The following is a 17913-nucleotide window of genomic DNA, read 5'->3' as shown; positions in this document are numbered from 1 at the left end:
AATTATATATTTAATATAATTTCATCCACTTTTCCCATTACAATAACAATAGTTACATAACAAAAACACAGAATTCTCAGATTTTAAAGAATTTATTTATTTTGTAAATGGTGTGGAGGTGATCTTGCGAAACTGGCGATATATACGTATGGGATAGGAGACATACGTGTATAAATATATATAGTATACAATTAATTAAGAACTAGAAACGTTACATTATCGGATAAGTACATGCTGAGATTCATTCATACATCGTGGATAGGCGTATGAAATAATATTAGAAACTTTCTTTTGAGCAGTGATTGAGTTGAGTTCAAGATGAGGAAATCCTTAGTGGCTACAATTAGAGAATAGACAGACTGAAAATGCTTTAGATACAATTATGTGTAGTAGTTGCGAATAGACGATAAGGCCATGGAGGTTTGTTTTGAACAGGCACATGGTTTTAAGTTAATTTCCCTTTGCATCAACGTTTAGAGTTTGACGCCCTTCAGCTTGACAGCTGTGGTGTGCAAATCCCATTCCTGTTGCTGCAGCGCCTCGTAGGCTGCAGCCAGACTAAGATCCGACTCCGCGAGTATATTCTGCAGTTTGATCAGCTTAATGGACTTGTGCACATCCCAATTGATGAACTCCAGTGCGCCCAGGCAACGTGTGGGCGTGCTCTGTGAAATAGAATTGAATGTTACTGATTGCAAATAAAGAAAATGCACATTTCGCTTGCTCAACTCACATCCTTGCCCAGCACTTTGACCATGATGCGCACCTCGTCCGAATCAACGCCACGTTCGCAGCCCCGCGGCTTCTTGTCCGAGAACTCCAGCAGATCCTCGCAGCTCACCGAATTCGAATCGGCCAAACGCGCTGCTGTCGCCGCAAAATACTCGGCTTCCGTTTGCTGCTTCTGTGGCACACTCGTGGTGGAATTCGATGTAGTCGCTTTCGTATCGTTGCCATTAATGGCAGTGTGATTCATCGCTTGATTGACTGAGGCGCGCACCTTCTTGAAGAGCGCATTCCCGGCCAGCTCGTTGTCAGCGCAGCCAAAGCGTCGCAAACTGCCGCTCTCCTGAGGCGCATCTTGCGGCATTGCAGCTGCCTCCGCTGCCACGGCAGCTGCTGCCACAGCCGTTGCCGCCGTCGGTGCCATCTCCTGAGGCACTGCCACCGAATCCAATGTGGTCGAGCTACTGCTGCTGGCCAGCGGCTTGTCCAAGTTGCGCAGCTCATCGTCGTTCACATACAATCCCGAGATTTGAGTTGGTTCGAAGACCACTTCCTTGCTTTTGTTGTAGTGCTCCTTTTGTATGGAAAAGTTGAGGAATCCATCGGTCACATCCGGCGACTGCAGCACTCCATCTTTGCTCAGATCGGACTCCAGTATGCTTTCAAACTGCAGCGATGCGCTGTCCGTCAATCCGGCGGCATCAGCTGGCGTCAGCTTGTCCAGATTCTGATAGGTGTGCGTCGATACCTCTCCAGCCATGGCTGGCATGTTCTCATATTCCCGCACATCGGAACGCCGACGCACGCTATTGGTGCGCACAGCGGCCACCACTTCAATGGAACGCGCAGGCTGCTGCATCTCGCGTGTTGTGGCTGCTGCCCCGATTGAGTTCCTGCTCGATGAATCCTCATCGAAGTCCGCCAGCTTGTTGAGAGTGCGCTGCACACCGTTGGCCGGTATAATCAGTGGATATTTACGCACATGCCGTTTGGTGCTGGTCTTCACCTGCTTCTTGCCTTCGCGCGACGGCAACGGTAAGGGATTCGCCTCCTGTGGTTCGGGAAACTTGTAAGTGCCCAGCGTCATGTAGCTGGGACTCTCGCACGAATCGTTGCCGCCCATTGAGTTACGATTCTCATCCGCTCCATGTCGCTGATCCATGTTCGCCTGCTCGGCCCGACGCACTCGCTGTGCTGCTCCACGGGTGGGCAACGTCATGGGTCGCGCTGGCGGAGGCTGCGACGTGGATCGTGTCGAGTCTGGGACGTTGTTGATGGCTGCCAGAGGTTCGAGGGCAGTGTTGGCCGGATGACTCAGTTGACTGCCCAGTCGGCGTGGCAGCGTCTTGGCATTCATCAGCTCAAATTCATCCGTGTCCATGTGGCGCAGCAGAGTTGCTGCCGGACTGGGTCCGATGTCCAGCATGCCTTTGCGCTCGATCAGACTGTTGTAGGCCTCACGTCCCTCCTCGCCGATTAGCGACTGTGCGGAATGAAAGGGAATGAAATGAAGAGCAAGGATAAAGCAAATGTTCAAATAAATACAAATAATAAGAGTAATATGTAAGGAAATGAGTGATGAAGAGAAGGAATCAAGGTAAATAGCAGAGCTATGTTAAGTAACAGAGGACTGTTAATAAAAATAACAGTCGACAACATGTTACTAGTTAAAATCAAAATACTCAAGGTTTATAGCAATTAATAAATGTCACTATTTAAAATCAAGATAATTTAAAATAAATTTAATAAAAAGCTAAAAATTATGTGGAGAACTTAACATTAATGATTGACTAATCTAAGCTACATTTAAGACAATTTGGGGTTTTTCTTTTGCTTTATTAAATCCCTTTAAATATACACAACGTTTTTGATTACCAATTGGTTTGTTTTGTTTTCTTTTTTTTTCTTGCTCTTTAAATTTTTGTTATTTTTTGTTTGTTTATCGTTTGGTTCTTAGAATGCAAACTTTTGTATATATATATATATAATTACTTGGAAAAAGTTTTAGTTTAGTTTTGGTTTTATTTGTAGTTTTGTTTTGTTTTTGGTTGTGAAACGCTTCGAACGCATATTTTAGAATATCAATATATCAATTTGTAGTGTAATCTTGTAAGTAATGCTATATGAAATAGATATGAATTGTATGAACTTTGTAATCATAAGTAATATTATATTATATGTTGTATGTATATAAACTTTGTATATAAGTAATTTCATATTTGTTTTCTTCACTTTGGTTATCATTATCATTATCTTTATCTTTATCAATAAATGCATAGAATGCGACAAATCTTTTTATTAAGAATATTTCCATATATCCATATATGTATGTATATATATATATTTCTCATTGGAGCTCTATAAAAAAAGGTGTAGACACGCTCAAGTGGCGCATTGTGTAGTCAATCAACATGGGGATTAACTCTCGGTTTACAATCGTATTTTTACTTTTTTTTTTTTGAGAAGATGAAAGTACGTTTCACTTAGAGATCTACCAAGTAATTCGAGAATATTTTCCAATGCAAACGTCTTCCGTCCGTAACGGAATAGTATTTGTGTATATAACTAAATTTCGACTCTTCCGACGGTTTCATGCTCAGTATTATCATTTATATATATACTATATAGTCTAATATATAAATATGTTTTGGTTTATATATAGTAAAAATGCAAGCGTAAGGATATGGCACATAATACACATTTGCATATGTACGAGTTTTCGGACAATATTTTCAATATCTTTTCATTTAGTTTCTAATTTTTTTTTTTTGTTCACTGTTTAGACCCTTTACTTTTGAAAATATGTAGTAAAAAGGGTCTATTATCTTGTTTTCTTTTTTTAGTTTGTGGGATGTTGTTGGCGATGAAAAAGGATTGTCAACTTGTGTGTGTATCTTTGTTGTGTGCGTGTGTGTGTGTTTGTCTCGATGACTGTCGTTGTAATGGGTATCTGTGTGTGTGTGTCTGTCTGTTGCGTGTTCTGTTGTTCTTGTTAATACCCTGTCCCATATTTATAGTACATGCAATGAGTTGTCGATTTGATTCAATTTTATATTTAATACTGTTGATATATTCCTAATCTGATTTATACTGATTGATTGTTGGATTGACGACACCGACAACCAGAAGCTCTGTTATGCTATGAGAGAGAGAGATGTGAAAATGGGAATGACGATGATAATGATCTCATTTGATCTGATAGGAAATTGGTTTCAAGAGTCGCCCCCCTCCCTGTCTTTCTGCTCCTTCCGCCCCTTCTGCTGTCTGCTCTGTCCTGGAAGCCTTTTGCGTTTGAAGAGTAGTCAAGTGTTTTTTGTTATCGAGTATCAATGAGTCTCTTCTACTAAATATGTGTTTAATTAATATTGCTTTAACATTTATTGAGCTGTTTGCTTTAAATATTTTGGGTTCCGTTTCCCGTTTCCCAGGCTGCCCTGAACTAGTTTTGTTGCATTATTATTGCTTATTGTAAATCTCAATTCGATTGATCTGTAACTGTGTAACTGTTAGTTGTATCTGTATCTGCATCTGCAAATTGTATCTGTATCTGTAACTGACTGCGACAAAAAACAAACAACAGTGTTACGCTTACGATTACTCGCACTCGTATTATTATCCGTTCTGAGAGGTCTTCCGTGTTTCCAAATAAGGCACACTCTCAAAAATGCAAATCCATAAAAAATATACACGCTAAATATGTTTAAAGAGAGGCTGTAAATAGTTCTACAATTTACTTTTCGACACACCACCACACACCACACTACAACCCACACACACACACACACACGCCCAGAGTGATAACACATCGATCCATCCTAATCCGAGAGCACATGTCCGAATAGTAAATTGAGAACATATTTCAGCATTTTCCTTAGTTATGGAGCCGGACTGGGCGGAATACGTGGCGCAATGAACTCGCGTCGGAACTGGAACTCATCTCCGCTCTCCGTGCTCGTCGACGAGCTGCTGTCACTCGAATCCCCCGCTGTTATCACCACCGGCAACTGTTGCTGTTGTTGTTGCTGCTGTTGTTGTTGCTGTTGTTGCAGCTGCCGCCAATGCATCTCGTGTTGCTTCACTGTCGACACATGTATCTGCTCCGGCCAATGGAACTCTGTTGGCCTCTGAGGCTTCACCACTGGCTGTGGCTGTTGCTGCGGCTGTGGCGTACGCTGCTGCTGCTTGAGTTCATCGGGCGAACTGCCCACAAAGTTGGTCGAAGTGGGACTCTTGCCCGTGAGGCGACTGATGTCAAACTCGTGCAAAGCAATCCCACCGCTCATCGGACGCTGCGGAGCCGGCAGAGCAGCGGATGCAGTGCGATAGGTGGCCACCGCTGACGAGGCCGCCGAGGAGGAACCCGAGCCGGAGCTCAGCTTCTGTGACATGGTGGGCGCCAGCAACGCATGCTGCGCCAACTGTGCTGTATAATTGTTGCCCGGACCGCGTCCGCCAAAGTCATAGATGCGCTCATCGTAGTGGAACTGCTCGTAGCCAGCCCCAGGTCGATGGAAGCTGCGTCGATTCCCACCCAGATTGTAGTGTGGCGCTGACTTGATGCTCGAGTTCGAACCGTACAGCTGCCGTGGCGAAATTATGACATCGCGTTCGTCCTGGCACGCAGATTGCACCTGCCGATTGAGGCCAGCGCGACGACGACGACACAACGAGCTGCTGGAGGTGGCAGCAACGCGAGCGCGAATATCGCACTCGGAACGAGCGAGGCTGGGCTTGGTGCGTGACTCCTCGCCACTGGAGGAGCTGCTGGAGTCGAGCGTCATGGGATTGTAGCTGAGACGTCGCAGAGTGCGCGCTCTTATCGATCGCGGTTTGTAGCTGGCCGAGCGTCGTGGCAACTGTTGTTGCTGCTGCTGCTGCGATTGCTGTTGTTGTTGCTGCTGCAACTGTTGCTGTGCTTCGGCACGAAACGAACGCTGCTTGGCATCCGACAGCACAGGGGATATGGGCTGGAAGCTCTCATTGAAGGAGGTGGAACGCTGGCGATAGCTCTTGCTGGCCACCGCATAGACAGCGCTGCTGCTGCTGGCATTCAAGCAGGAAGATTTCACCGGCGAGGCGCTGGCCAACATCTGCTTGGTGTGACCATTCCCAAAGCGTTCGTAGCCGCTGCTCATCACAACTGGCGGTGCACTATACAATGTCTCTCCCTTGATGGGAAAGTAACTCTCTTGAGGACTGTAACTGCTCTTCTGGCTGCTGCGACGCGACAAAGAAATGTTTGTGTCCCGCGACGCGAATCCCGTGTCCGGCGTGCTGCTCCGCTTGTCCTCCAGCAGCTTCTGTTCGCTGGCATTGGCCAGCTGCTGGCTGTGCAGCTGCGCCTGATTGTGCATGTACTGCAGATGCTTGTCCAGGTGACTGGTGGCCGCATTGAAGTCAAACATCGTCTGCACCCCATTGCTGTAGCTGTAGACAGCGGACTTCAGGCTTCCCGTGGCACTGCTGATGCCATCATCGAGGGAGCCCAGCAGCTGTGGCAGTTGATCGTTCAAAATCGTATCATTGGAGTCGCTCTTGTCCAGCTCCGTGTACGTGTGCATAAAGTCGAGGTTCAACGCTTTCAGCGTGTTCTCAATGTCCATGATGTTGTCATTGATGCTTGGCGGCTCCTCGGAGCTTCGTTCCCGATTCAGCGGGCGACTGAGTATTTCGCGTGACTTCTCAAATAGAAAGTCGGAGCTCTCCTTGTCGAAGATCGGAATGCGTAGCTCGGAAGTGTTTTTAATTTCGCTCAACGAGCGAAATCGCTGTTTGATGTGACGTGTGAAGGGGAAAACAGAAACGAATCGCAACGAAATGCAAAACAAAATACAAACAAACAACCAAAAATAAAGCAAAGGGAATGAACGGAAGCACAACGCGAATGATAAAAGAGAGAGAGAGTGGAAGAGTGAAGACAAAAGACAACGCTAGATTAGACTATTAAGATTGTTAAAGTCGAGTGTGCTCGACTGTCAAATACACGCTATACACTTTTAAGGTATACCAATGGAATCCATTTATAATTGCTCCTAAAGTACATTGAAGCTCATCAGACGATCGTTTTAGCGTGAACATCGCGAGCGCAATTCTAAAACTTACTCCTAAACTAAGAAGTACTTAAGTACTAGTCAAGTTCCCTTCCCAATCTAATATTATACATCTAATGTATAAGCCAACACTTTAATAACAAATAAGTTAGGTTCTTACTTTAATTAAAAGTTAATAAATAAAGAAGCTCTGTTTGTCTAACCCTACAACATAAATTTATTTAATTTATAAGAGTTCATAAAGATTAACAGTCAGACAAACATTCATAAATGAACTTTTCTATTCAGGCAGACTTACAATATGAACACTTTATAAGGTAACTCAGACTATTACACACATCTTTAATTGTCACTAAGGAATAATACCTCTTCACAATTTTGGTAGCAAGCATGAAAACTTCTTACGATTAAACTCATCAACTCAGCTTAAATATTAAATAGTTTTGATGTACTATGCGCTACGTACCTGTATGTCGGGTATGCTCTGCAGTTCCTCCGTAAAGTTCTTCTTCTTGGAGAAGGGCGATGCACTGCCATGCGTGGGCGTCAACGCAGAATTGCGAGCGGAGCCTCCGACCATGTTATTCGATTTGTCGCCGCCACCGCTGCTTAAATGCGGCAAACGAAAGCTGAACTTGCGCTTGGGACTGTGCGCAGCTGGTGTGTGATCCGAAGCCAGGTCAATCATCGATCTACAAGCACAGCAAACAAAAGACATTAAACTCTCACGCTTAGTCACAATAAACTGTCAAATTGTTGACTCACCTGGCACTGATTTCATTGGCAATTTCGATGGCATGATTCAGTATCTTCTCATCCTTGACCGAAATGGGCTTCACAGTGCCCGTGGTTGTCTTCTTTTTCGACAGCAGGCCATGCTTGTTGCCATTGGTGTCGCCCGCTTTATGCGCGTACTTTGCAGACAATTCTGCGAATTCGTTTTTCGTATTCACTCGATCAAAGTCCGGCGACTTTGGCTGGCTGCCAGAGGCGCCACTGATCGAGCCAAACATCGAATTGATTTCATCCAAAAGGGATGGGCCAAAGTCCAGTTTATCGCCGGTGATCTCATCATCGGATATCTCGTGATATTCATGCAGATCATCGGTCGCATTGCGCGAACTGGCACGCCAATGATTCGGTTCGCCGGTGGTCGAGTGCAGACTCTTACCATCGACGCCATAGTTGTTGTTCTGCAGCGCATAGGCGAGCTGCTCCTCATCCAGTTTGTGCGAGGCAAATGGATTCGAGCCAGCAAAGTCAAAGGAGCTCTGTCCATTGCTGGCTATAAATTTCGGTGTGTGCTCCGTGGAGGGAATAAATGTGGGATTCATTGAGGTGCCAGCACCCTCGGGGAAATAACCGCTGGCCGTTTGCAGTGAGTCGGGGCTGGTGGGAGTTGGTGGCAGCAACAGTGGCGTCTGCTCAATGTCCTCCGATGGCTTGTACGGTGTCACAATCTGCTTGGGCACATGATTATACTGCAAAGTATAATAGAAATGAACGAATGTCTCTCTATGTAGTGCGGAAACAACTTACGTTCTGTGAGCTGCCGAGGAAGGCAATATCACCAAAGGTGGCTCCATCGATGCCCACATGTCCCGTGTGCTTAAAGTCATTCTGTGGCTTCGATATCATCTCTGTTCGCAGCTTGCGCTTGCTAATGCGATGATCGCCCACTCGGCTAAACGAATCCCGATTGGAGCTGGGCAAACCCTCGAGGAAGGCAACCGTATTCGAGGGATTGAAGTAGCCCGTCTTGCCGGTGCTCAGCACACCCTTCCAGAAGGGCGTGCCCGTGTTGCGATCGAGCACACTGATAATGTCTCCCTGGCGATACAACAAATGATCCTTCTTCGGCTCCACACAGTTGACCACAGCCTTCAGTTGCTCGGGCTTCATGTCGGGCAGCTGTTCGTAGATCTCGCTAAACTTTGGCCGCTTGGCAGCGTCATCCTGCCAGCACTTCATCATCAGGGTGTAATACTCGCGTGGACAGCAATCGGGTTGCTCCAGCCGTTGATAATTGGGCGCATCGATGGCCTCCAGTATCTGCAGACCAGTCAGAGCAGCCCAGGGCTGAAAGCCATACGAGAACATCTCCCAGAGGCAAACGCCATAGGCCCACACATCGGAGGCGTTGGTGAAGCGCAAGTAATTGATGCACTCGGGCGCACACCAGGCAATCGGCAGCTTAAGATTCACATTGAAATTGGTCTTGTAGTAATCCTTGCCCACGCCCAAGGCGCGCGACAAACCAAAGTCCGAGATTTTCACCTTGTCTTTGCTGAAAACTAGGATATTCCGTGCTGCCAAATCCCGATGAATGAGTCGCTTCTGCTCCAAGTAGCGCATGCCATTGCAGATCTGCAGGGCGAACTCACAGAGCGTCGGTATGGTGAGGAAGCTGACGCGCAAACCGGAATCCTTAAGGCACTCGAGCAGGGAACGCAGATGTGCCAGCTCCGTGACGAGCATCAGAGAATCGGTGGCCAGCACCACGCCATAGAGGCGCACGATATTCTCGTGCTCAATTGAATGCATTATGGCTGCCTCCTTGAGAAATTCCATGGGATTCGATTGCATGCGTTCGCGGCACAAGCACTTGATGGCCACTTGAATCTATGAGTGTGTGTGTGTGCAGGCAAGAAGAAAACAATTCGAATTAATTACTCAACTCAATGCAACCGGAAACCATCAAGTGCGGGAGACTTAAGGGGAAACAATTGAAACTCACCCGCTCGCTGCCATTTGTCCAGACGCCCTGCTGCACAATCCCAAACTCTCCAATGCCCAGCTGCTTGTTGACGCTAATCGCATCGGCCGGTATGATGTGCTTGTTGTTGGGCACCTTGCTGCCCGGTGAACTGGCTCCGCCATTCCTAGTTGCCGTCGTTGTTGCCGCCGCCGTGTTGCTCTCGCTCGGCGATTGTCCGCCACCGATGCCGCCATCCTCGCGCTTCACAATTGTGGCGGGCGCTTGCAGCAGCCGCTTGATTTTGCTGAGGTAACTGTGGGGGAAGTGCTTCTCATAGAATTTACGCAGTCTTCGGATTTCCGGTCGCGATAGACCAATGAAACGTAAATCCTCATCCGCTGCATATTTAAATTGCGCCGCATTCGTTATTTTCAATTCGTTTCTGCACAACAAGAGAGTGGGAGAAAGAGAGGTAAACAGATGGGGGACGGATGAGAAATGAGTTCAGTTCAGTATTCGGTTAACAAATAAATCTAATGGGGAAACTTTCAATCGAGTGTGCTCGACTTTCATATGTATATTCGTTAGCTATTTTTGGGGATGTCAATATGAATGAAAGCAATTGACTCATTGCAGCTGATTAAATAACTTCCGAATTTTATTATCTGTTCGAACAGAAATCCCAGAAACCAATTCAAATGTAGTTATCATAAAAATTACTCATTTGTCCTGATTTATAAGTGTTTATCGTTACACTGATAAGATAATAAACAATAGTCTGATGGCTCCTTATTTAAATATTTTACTTATAAGATATATAAAACTGTGTGTTTTGGCTGAGTGACTGAACTATTAACACACGGTAAGAGCTAGGCGGCTGCAATTTTTAAACAAGATGGTTTACGAAATTCAATAGTGCAATAAGGGTTTTTGTATCTTTAATTCTTCGGGGGGTATTTAATATTGTAAGAAAAGTGCAAACTGTAAAAGATTGGAGTATTAACATAACAGAAGATGGTTAACGAAATTTATTAAAAATTTTAGTTTTCTGTCCTGTCCGAAATGTTGAATCTACTTAACTCGCATTACTAGAAAACGAGACAAAATACCTGAATGGAATAAATTGATAATAATAATAATAAGCCGAAGGCCTTATCTCTTGTATATATACATATATATACATATAACTTAGTTTTTAAAAATAATATATATATTAAATTATTATTATTAGAATTTAAGAAAATGCTATAATACTAGTTACTAATTAATTCCTACTCTTTATGGACTATTCTTAGACCAAGTATGATCATCATATAGTATTCATAATTTGGTCAATTTGGGTCACAGCACTTACTTGATGGCATTGTAGTACTGCTGCAGTTCGGACTCGGTGAGGAATTCATATAAATCAATCTGTGGACACTCTGGAAGAGATACAGAAAGCAAGAGAAGTATAAAAATAAATACGAGTATATAAATGCATATTTAACTTAAGTATGCATGCGGCGTATCAGAGACACCAACAACAGCTGCACTCCATAATATTCCCAAAGTATATGACCGTGTGTGTGGCTGCATGTGTGTGTGTGTGGGTGGTTTAGATTCCTACGCCCGCAACCAAAAATAATAATAATAAAAAAGAGAAGAAAAAAAAACGCCAACACATTTGGATTGACTTGATTTCCATTCATTGGCAGCGGCGCCTTGCCCTCATTGTGAAGCGAGCAGCCTTTAAAATATTTTCATTTCTTTTATTTCAACATCTTTATCTCCCGTTCCCACCGCAAACACACATACACACGCACACAGATACGCACTAACACAATATTGAATATTATTCTGATTGCCTTTGCTGCTTCTTCTTCAACCCGACCCGTAGCATTTGTCATTGTCGTGTTTTTGTTTGCCTTTGTAAAGGAAACAACGCAACACATGTATACACACACACACACACATACACAAGCCATAGTAGCTGACATGGCGCACATATGTGTGTGAGTGTGTGTATTTTGTATGTACACAGATTGCCTGATAATGTCCGTTAAACCCCTGGATTGGCAATTTGAGTCATCAGCCGAGTGCGGCGCATTCGACATTCATTGAGATAATAAATTCCATGGAAACAGACCACATCCGCTTGCTTGCTTGCTCGCTTGTTTTGTTTGTTTGTTATTGCAGTTGCACTAACTACATATGTGTGTCGCATGTCAATGTGTGAGTGCACTTTTCATTTCCACTTGAGTTCAAATAACCGCCTGTAATTAAATCGGCAAAGCTATCCCGCAGGATTTGCAGTTGTCCTTGAATTTGCAAAATAAAATCGATCGGCCAATACACACGCACACACTAACACACCGCCGCCCTCACACATACGCGACACACACAGAAACAAGTAGCACAGAAGCGAATACTACGTAGCAGATACAATTTTCGTTGCTCAGAAAACACTTGTATTTCCGTTTCATATTTGAACTTTTCATATTTTCACTTCTCCGCAAGGATTCATTTACGATTTCAGCACACTTTTTCACACATTTTTGCAGTTTTTATTTCATTCTTACCCATTTTATTTTTGCGTGTGCATTGTTTGGGAGTACTGCATCTTCACCAGTGTGAACACTTGTGACCAAAGCTGAAAAACCGCATACTACTTCACCGAAAAAATACCAACGAAAGCAATAACATCATGGTGGGTCACACTGTTTTCGTTAACAGTGATAGTTTGCATGCGATAAACAGAACAGCTGAGCGTACACAAACATAAACACAGTTTACATATTGTTTGTTTATTTAATGAAAACATCTGCGCGATCTTCAATTGGAAGCATATTATTGAATTCATATACATAATTTAGAGTAAATTATTTGAGCTTGCAACACACAAGCAGTGATAAGCAGAGATAAATGTGAAATTTGTTCGAAATTATTGAATAATATTTAAAAAAGACGGAAGGTACTGGGAAAATTGGAAACGGTCATACGATCAATGACAATCTTGGTATGCTCAAAGCCCAAGGCATTATTAATGGCCGCCAACTCCTCAAAGTTCTCCCGTGTGCGCTTATCCTCAATCAACTTCGAAACGTATTTGTACATGCGTCCATAGTGACTATGTGCATATGCATGCCAAATTGAGAACTGGATAGCCTTGCTATCGTTGGCATCCACAAACTTGATGATCTCGGTGTAGACATCGTTCAACTTGCTCACACTATCCTTCACATTATCGTCGAGAACCGACAACTTAGCGACTGCAATGCCCTTCTTGCTGAGAGCTTCAATTAAATTGTTTCTCTGCTTATCCATGTTACTAAAATTGCAATCATTAGTAATAGAAATCAGTATCACAAGAAAGTTTCTCACTTACGTTTTGATCTTTGAGGCATCTGGGCGTGTGTCGTTCTTAAGTCCATAGAAGGACAATAGCGCATCCTCATCGGTTTGACCAATAACTAGATCTGCCAGTTTTACAATACGTTCCAAGGCGGCACGCTGCTTCTGCAGCTCATCCCGCTGCTTATCAACGCTAGCGTCGTCGCCTTCTGTGTATTTCTTCTGAATGGTAGCGGCGAAAGTTAATGGCAGTTGTGACTTTAGTTCGCTCGATTCAATGTTCTGAATGAGCTGCAAATGTGCTTGCAAATGCTTGGGATGAGCGGCAACGACCTCCTGATAGATTTTCTCCGCCTTCTCAAGCTCTAGAAGGGTATAAAGTAAACGTGCTGTTAACTAAGGAATTTGTTGGAGTTATTTGGATGAACTTACCGCACTTGGCAATGTGCGTGCACTGGAAGTCGCGCAAACTTTCGGCGTAATCATCAGCGCTTGTCTTTCCCTTTTGTGGTGAGCTGGGTGTTGCTCCGGCATTGGCAGGCACATCGTTCTGCACACTGACTCCATCGCCGGCTGCAGAGTTTGCAGGGTTCGTCGCCGCCTGAGATGTAGCCTGCAACTTCGGCTTGGCTCCGTTGGCAGCAACAGCGGCAGCCGCTGCTGGAGTTGCGCTATTGGAGCTGGCACCATTTGAGGCGCCATTGGATGTGGATTTCTTCTCGGCTGGATTGAGCACGTATGTGAACTGATGCACAGCAATGCGACGACCGGCTTCATCCTTGGGGAACACCAGATTGCCACTCAACCAGGCGCACTGCGCCGGCAGATTGGCCTTTGTCAGGCGTTCCTGAGCAATGGGTGCGATGTAAAGCATTTTGTTAGCTTCACGTATTTTAGCCGTCGTAAATTTACGGCCACTGATAATACATTGATTGTAGCTATCGTAGAAGTCCAACGACAGCATATTGGGCAGTTTGTAGGCGGCAATTAGATTCGCCTCGGCAATCTTCTCCAGAAGCTCTCGCTTCTCGTGACGGATTTGCAGGCGCACAGTGTATTCACCCTTCTCTAACTTGGTGAAGAAGGTATGCGAATGGGCATCACCAGTGGCCACGAGCGACTTGTTCACATCGAACAGCATCCACATTTGAGATTCGAACTCCGACTCGTACAGCAAATCGTTAAATATGGGCGCATAGAGCGCCACTTCAGCTGCCTTGCTCACGTTCAGATTGTAGACCAGCAGATTCTGATAGATTTGCCTGCCCTCTGGGATGACATCGCGTGTGGCGCTCAATGGCGAAATCTTAGCCTCGCTGGGTCGCAAAATAATTGCAGCAGTTTTGAGCTGCAGCAAAGGTTGAATTTCCTCAGCAACCAAGGCACCAATTTCCAGTTGATGAATGCCACGTCCAGCATGCATGACATCTAATAAAAAGAAGATGATTATTTTTCAGCAATCGTTAAAGTTAAATCTTTGCTATATTTACAGGCATTCGGATTGTGTGCGGCCACGCCATGGAACTCCAGGCTGTACTTCAAGTGGCTCTGACCATGATTTGACCAATACTTAGCAATGCACAGCTCAAGAATCTTGTTAGCCTGCAATAAGAAGTGTGTTGTAGTTGTGAGCTATCCACAAACAAATAACGATGGCTTACCTTAACGGGGAATGTGGTTGTGGCTTCAAATTCAGAGTTGACACCAATAATCTTCATGGTTTCCAGTTTACGGCAAGATTTATGCGGCAGCAGTTGATTTGTGTGCAAAAAGAACTTGCCAATATCGTTGCCCCGATTAGGATCCGTAATGCGCATGCGCAGCACTGAATAAATATATATTATTAGAGCTACATCATTTAATTTATTGCAAGTCTGTCTTACCTGCCCAAGTGGCCTTGTATGGGACTAGAATAAAGTCCCTTTGAATGGTGTTTGGTTGGAACTCGACGCTCTTGTCGGCTCTATTGCTAGCTGGTTCATAGACCGGCGTATTCTCAATATTCTCCAGCACATGCGGCTGCACCACAGTGACGGGTATTTCAAAGAGCGGTCCCTTTTGTACGCACTCCGTGTCGTAGGCTTTGACACTAAAATGTAGTTTAGTTTAAATAGTTTTCGATGTTAAAAGTGAAAGGCAGCAACTTACACAGCACTATGGACACCAGGTTGCAGGCTGGTTGGATCGATTCTCACTACAATTGAGCGTGTGCCATAGCTGAGGTCCAGGAAGGAGCCACATTGCACCCACGACTGCGAGGGAATAAGGCTAAGACGCACATTAAAGTTGAACTTGTCCTTCGGATCTGTATAAATTTTAAAGGAGTATTATATTTGACAATTTTAATTAAGTGTCTTCCTTCTATGACTTACCAGCTTCCTTATCATTGAAGAACACGGGCTCAATGTTGACATTAAAGTCAGCAAACTTGCGCTGGACGCCTTCACGCAGATGAATACCCTTCTCATGGTTGGGACCCACACGCACCGAAAAGCTGCAAACAAAGATTCGTGATAGTATTGTAAATATTCCCACTTCTAGGTCTCGCTTACCGCAGCATATTATCCTTGGACTGGCGATGTTCCACCAAATGTTCAAAAGCCTTCTCCACATTCAGAAGTCCATGACCCTGGGCATAGGGATCCACATAGCCCAGCTTGGTGGCCGTAACGCTGATGGCGCGTTTAATACTATATGGCGAATACTCAATGTTCTGCTGCTTGAGGCCAGAGATGAGCAATGCCACGGCTCCTGCGACATGTGGCGCAGCCATGCTGGTGCCATTCATCAGCTGCGATTTGCTCATTGTAAACTGAGGCACCGAAGTGATGGCACCTCCAGGAGCGCACACAGTCACGCCCTGTCCACCATCAATGCAGGGATCGCGCGATGTCCAGGTGTAAACGTTGCCAGGCAACTTTTCACGCATTGCATATTCGGCCTCCATCATCTGGGGGGGGAAACGTACGCTCCCACACCTATCAAACTTGGCTGACTGATGTCCGGGGGAGTGCCCACAGTGCTGAGAGCGGGGCCATGGTTGCCAGCTGAAGCAACCCAGACGACGCCATACTTGTTGACCATCTCGTTCATCAATTCGCCAACACGACTGCAATACGAAACATGGCAATTAATTAATATGACACCAATTTATAGCATGTCTGTGATTGTAAAACAACAAAGGAGTGTTTCTGTATGTAATACATGTAAATAGTGTATCGCTCTATTTACCTCGGAACACTAATCTTCATTACTTTACGCTTTTTTAATACACATTTTACGAGCAGGTGTTGAGATGGCTTCAATCTGCCTAAAATCAGAAGTAGCACATGCCCAACTCATAGAAGCTCTTAAATGCTAGCTGTTTGCTTACCCCGAATTCGACCAGTTTGAATGCTCGCCGTAGCTCATATTGATTACATCGATACGTCGTCCTTCGCGGCACAGCTCCATCACCTTCATGATGCCGCGTACCAGCGCGGAACCTGTCTCCATGGAGCCCAAGCGACCGTCGCCAATGGTTATGGACACAATCTTGGCATTGGGTGCAACACCATCAATGTCGCGAGAGCTGTGATTGCCACTGGCAATCGATGCCACATGCGTGCCATGAGGAGCTGTCAAATAAAAATGGGTATACTATTTTGCTATACCTTTAATTGCTAGTCAACTTACAGCACATGCCCACCACTTCCAGAACGTTGCCATCGTCATGCACATTCACCGAAATGGAGAGGAAATCATTGACATTCTTTGTTTCGTGTGTGTTGGTAAATTCGCCAATGCGCAATGCCTCCTCCAACTGACCCTGCTCTGTGGTATCAATAATGGTCAGCCAACCCTTTTCAGTCGGGAAGAGCACGCAATCGTACGATGTCTTGATATCATTGTACAGCTTCTCGTAGCTGTTGAGCATCTCAAGCTCGAAGTCCAGGTTCTCCTTGATAATCTTCTTGTCCCACAGCAGCTTAGAAGCTTCACCTTCAAGCAAGAATGAATCGAAATTAGTTGAGCTCTCAATCCACCAAATCCTACACAACTCACCTGGATTCTGGGCCTCAAACTCTACGATCTTACGACTGGCATTAGCTGTGGCCGTTTTGTGCGGCTTGTCCCAGCTCTTGAGCTTGGCCTGGGCGACAATATTGTCGCGAATCTTGGAAGGTACCAGGTCATGGAAGGATTTAATGCCCACACGAACGGCACCATCTTGATCTGTATTCAGTCCAATAAGCTCGGGGCTTAGCTTCAGTGTGCGGCCAGACAAGCCTTTAATGTTTCCCTTCTCGTCGGGGGTAACCTTCTTGCTCATGTCCACATCACCACAACCCGAGCAGTCGAAACGTTCAATAACCTTTAAGGTTTTTCCATCGCAAAGCGTCTAATGAACAAATAAATAAATTAAACAACTTTTTCACCACATCCAAAGATTAAATTAAGAACTCACCTCAAGTCCCGTTGCTCGCGGATCGACACCGGAATCAAAAATGGCGATGGTCACATCTCGACCATCGTATTCCGGGTATTTTTGCAAGAAATTTAGCACACCAGTCTCAGCCTTAGGTACCTATGGAAAGTAAATAAGTAAATACTTTTATGAGCCACTTTTGCCCAGTTGGTCTGATTTGACAGTAGTAGTTAGCCTATATATATGTAAATATGTATATGTACCAGGGCACCCGTGGGAAACGATGACTCGACAATGCCGCTCAAATCGCTCGCCATAATTTCTTCAAATTTATCGCCGCTTTTGTTGTCTGCACTATGCGTTGCACTCGGTGTTGTTGGTAATTGGTCAATACGTGCTCCTAGAATTATTTCCTTATTCTCAAGTGATCGGTATGTTGATTGAGTTCTTCGTTCTGTTCTCGTTGCACCTTTAATAGAATGATGATTTTGCGGTAATTCTTCTCAGTTGCATACGTATATATATTTGTGAATCGTGACGTTGCCACCGTTTATATTTTACAGCTGCTTTTATTAGACGATATGGCAAAGCCTACTTCGACTGTTTTATTTTATTTTTTATTTCGACAAAGCAATTTATTTCAAATTCAAATAAAACAATTGTTTTTCAGATTAACAATCTTTAACATTCAAGAAATA

The 17913-nt window shown here is 44.7% G+C and overlaps 2 protein-coding genes and 1 long non-coding RNA gene across 4 annotated transcripts; 1 reads left to right on the top strand and 2 right to left on the bottom strand.

Annotated features, from left to right (window-relative positions):
• Nucleotides 1-73: 73 nt before the first annotated feature.
• LOC132793735 (activated Cdc42 kinase-like) lies at nucleotides 74-12125 on the bottom strand. 2 transcript variants are annotated; one of them, XM_060803795.1, is made up of 8 exons: nucleotides 12036-12123; nucleotides 10829-10898; nucleotides 9514-9916; nucleotides 8316-9398; nucleotides 7542-8257; nucleotides 7243-7468; nucleotides 734-2209; nucleotides 74-665 (listed from the first exon to the last, which is right to left on the bottom strand). In XM_060803795.1, the coding sequence occupies exons 1-8, from the start codon at nucleotides 12037-12039 to the stop codon at nucleotides 474-476; spliced, it is 4170 nt and encodes a 1389-aa protein (XP_060659778.1). In that variant the 5' UTR covers nucleotides 12040-12123; the 3' UTR covers nucleotides 74-473. The 2 variants fall into 2 exon arrangements, with proteins under 2 accessions (XP_060659778.1, XP_060659776.1); XM_060803793.1 differs by lacking the exons at nucleotides 74-665; nucleotides 734-2209 and adding an exon at nucleotides 2488-6494 and having other exon boundaries at nucleotides 12036-12125.
• Nucleotides 12126-12250: 125 nt separating this feature from the next.
• On the bottom strand, nucleotides 12251-17750 carry LOC132793737 (tripeptidyl-peptidase 2). Its single transcript, XM_060803797.1, is given in 15 exon segments — nucleotides 12251-12784; nucleotides 12842-13172; nucleotides 13240-14235; nucleotides 14298-14409; nucleotides 14469-14632; nucleotides 14691-14896; nucleotides 14956-15112; nucleotides 15180-15301; nucleotides 15360-15763; nucleotides 15766-15916; nucleotides 16181-16424; nucleotides 16483-16788; nucleotides 16852-17188; nucleotides 17255-17374; nucleotides 17479-17750. Coding segments are annotated over 15 exon segments (4077 nt in total). The 5' UTR covers nucleotides 17533-17750; the 3' UTR covers nucleotides 12251-12411.
• LOC132793748 (uncharacterized) lies at nucleotides 15911-16604 on the top strand. The gene is made up of 2 exons (XR_009633147.1): nucleotides 15911-16000; nucleotides 16095-16604. It is a non-coding gene; the product is annotated as an uncharacterized LOC132793748 (long non-coding RNA).
• Nucleotides 17751-17913: the final 163 nt, after the last annotated feature.

The sequence above is a fragment of the Drosophila nasuta genome, chromosome 3 (assembly GCF_023558535.2).
Source record: "Drosophila nasuta strain 15112-1781.00 chromosome 3, ASM2355853v1, whole genome shotgun sequence".
NCBI lineage: Eukaryota > Metazoa > Arthropoda > Insecta > Diptera > Drosophilidae > Drosophila > Drosophila nasuta.
Note: the sequence above shows the minus strand (reverse complement) of the source record. Positions and strands in the feature narration are given on the sequence as shown.

Bases quoted from the DNA above. Each gene is read 5' to 3' on its own strand.
- LOC132793735 (XM_060803793.1), bottom strand. The intron at 9,399-9,513 runs GTGAGTTTCAAT...ACACACTCATAG, and splicing joins GGACAAATGGCAGCGAGCGG to ATTCAAGTGGCCATCAAGTG. The intron at 7,469-7,541 runs GTGAGTCAACAA...CTGTGCTTGTAG, and splicing joins GCCAATGAAATCAGTGCCAG to ATCGATGATTGACCTGGCTT.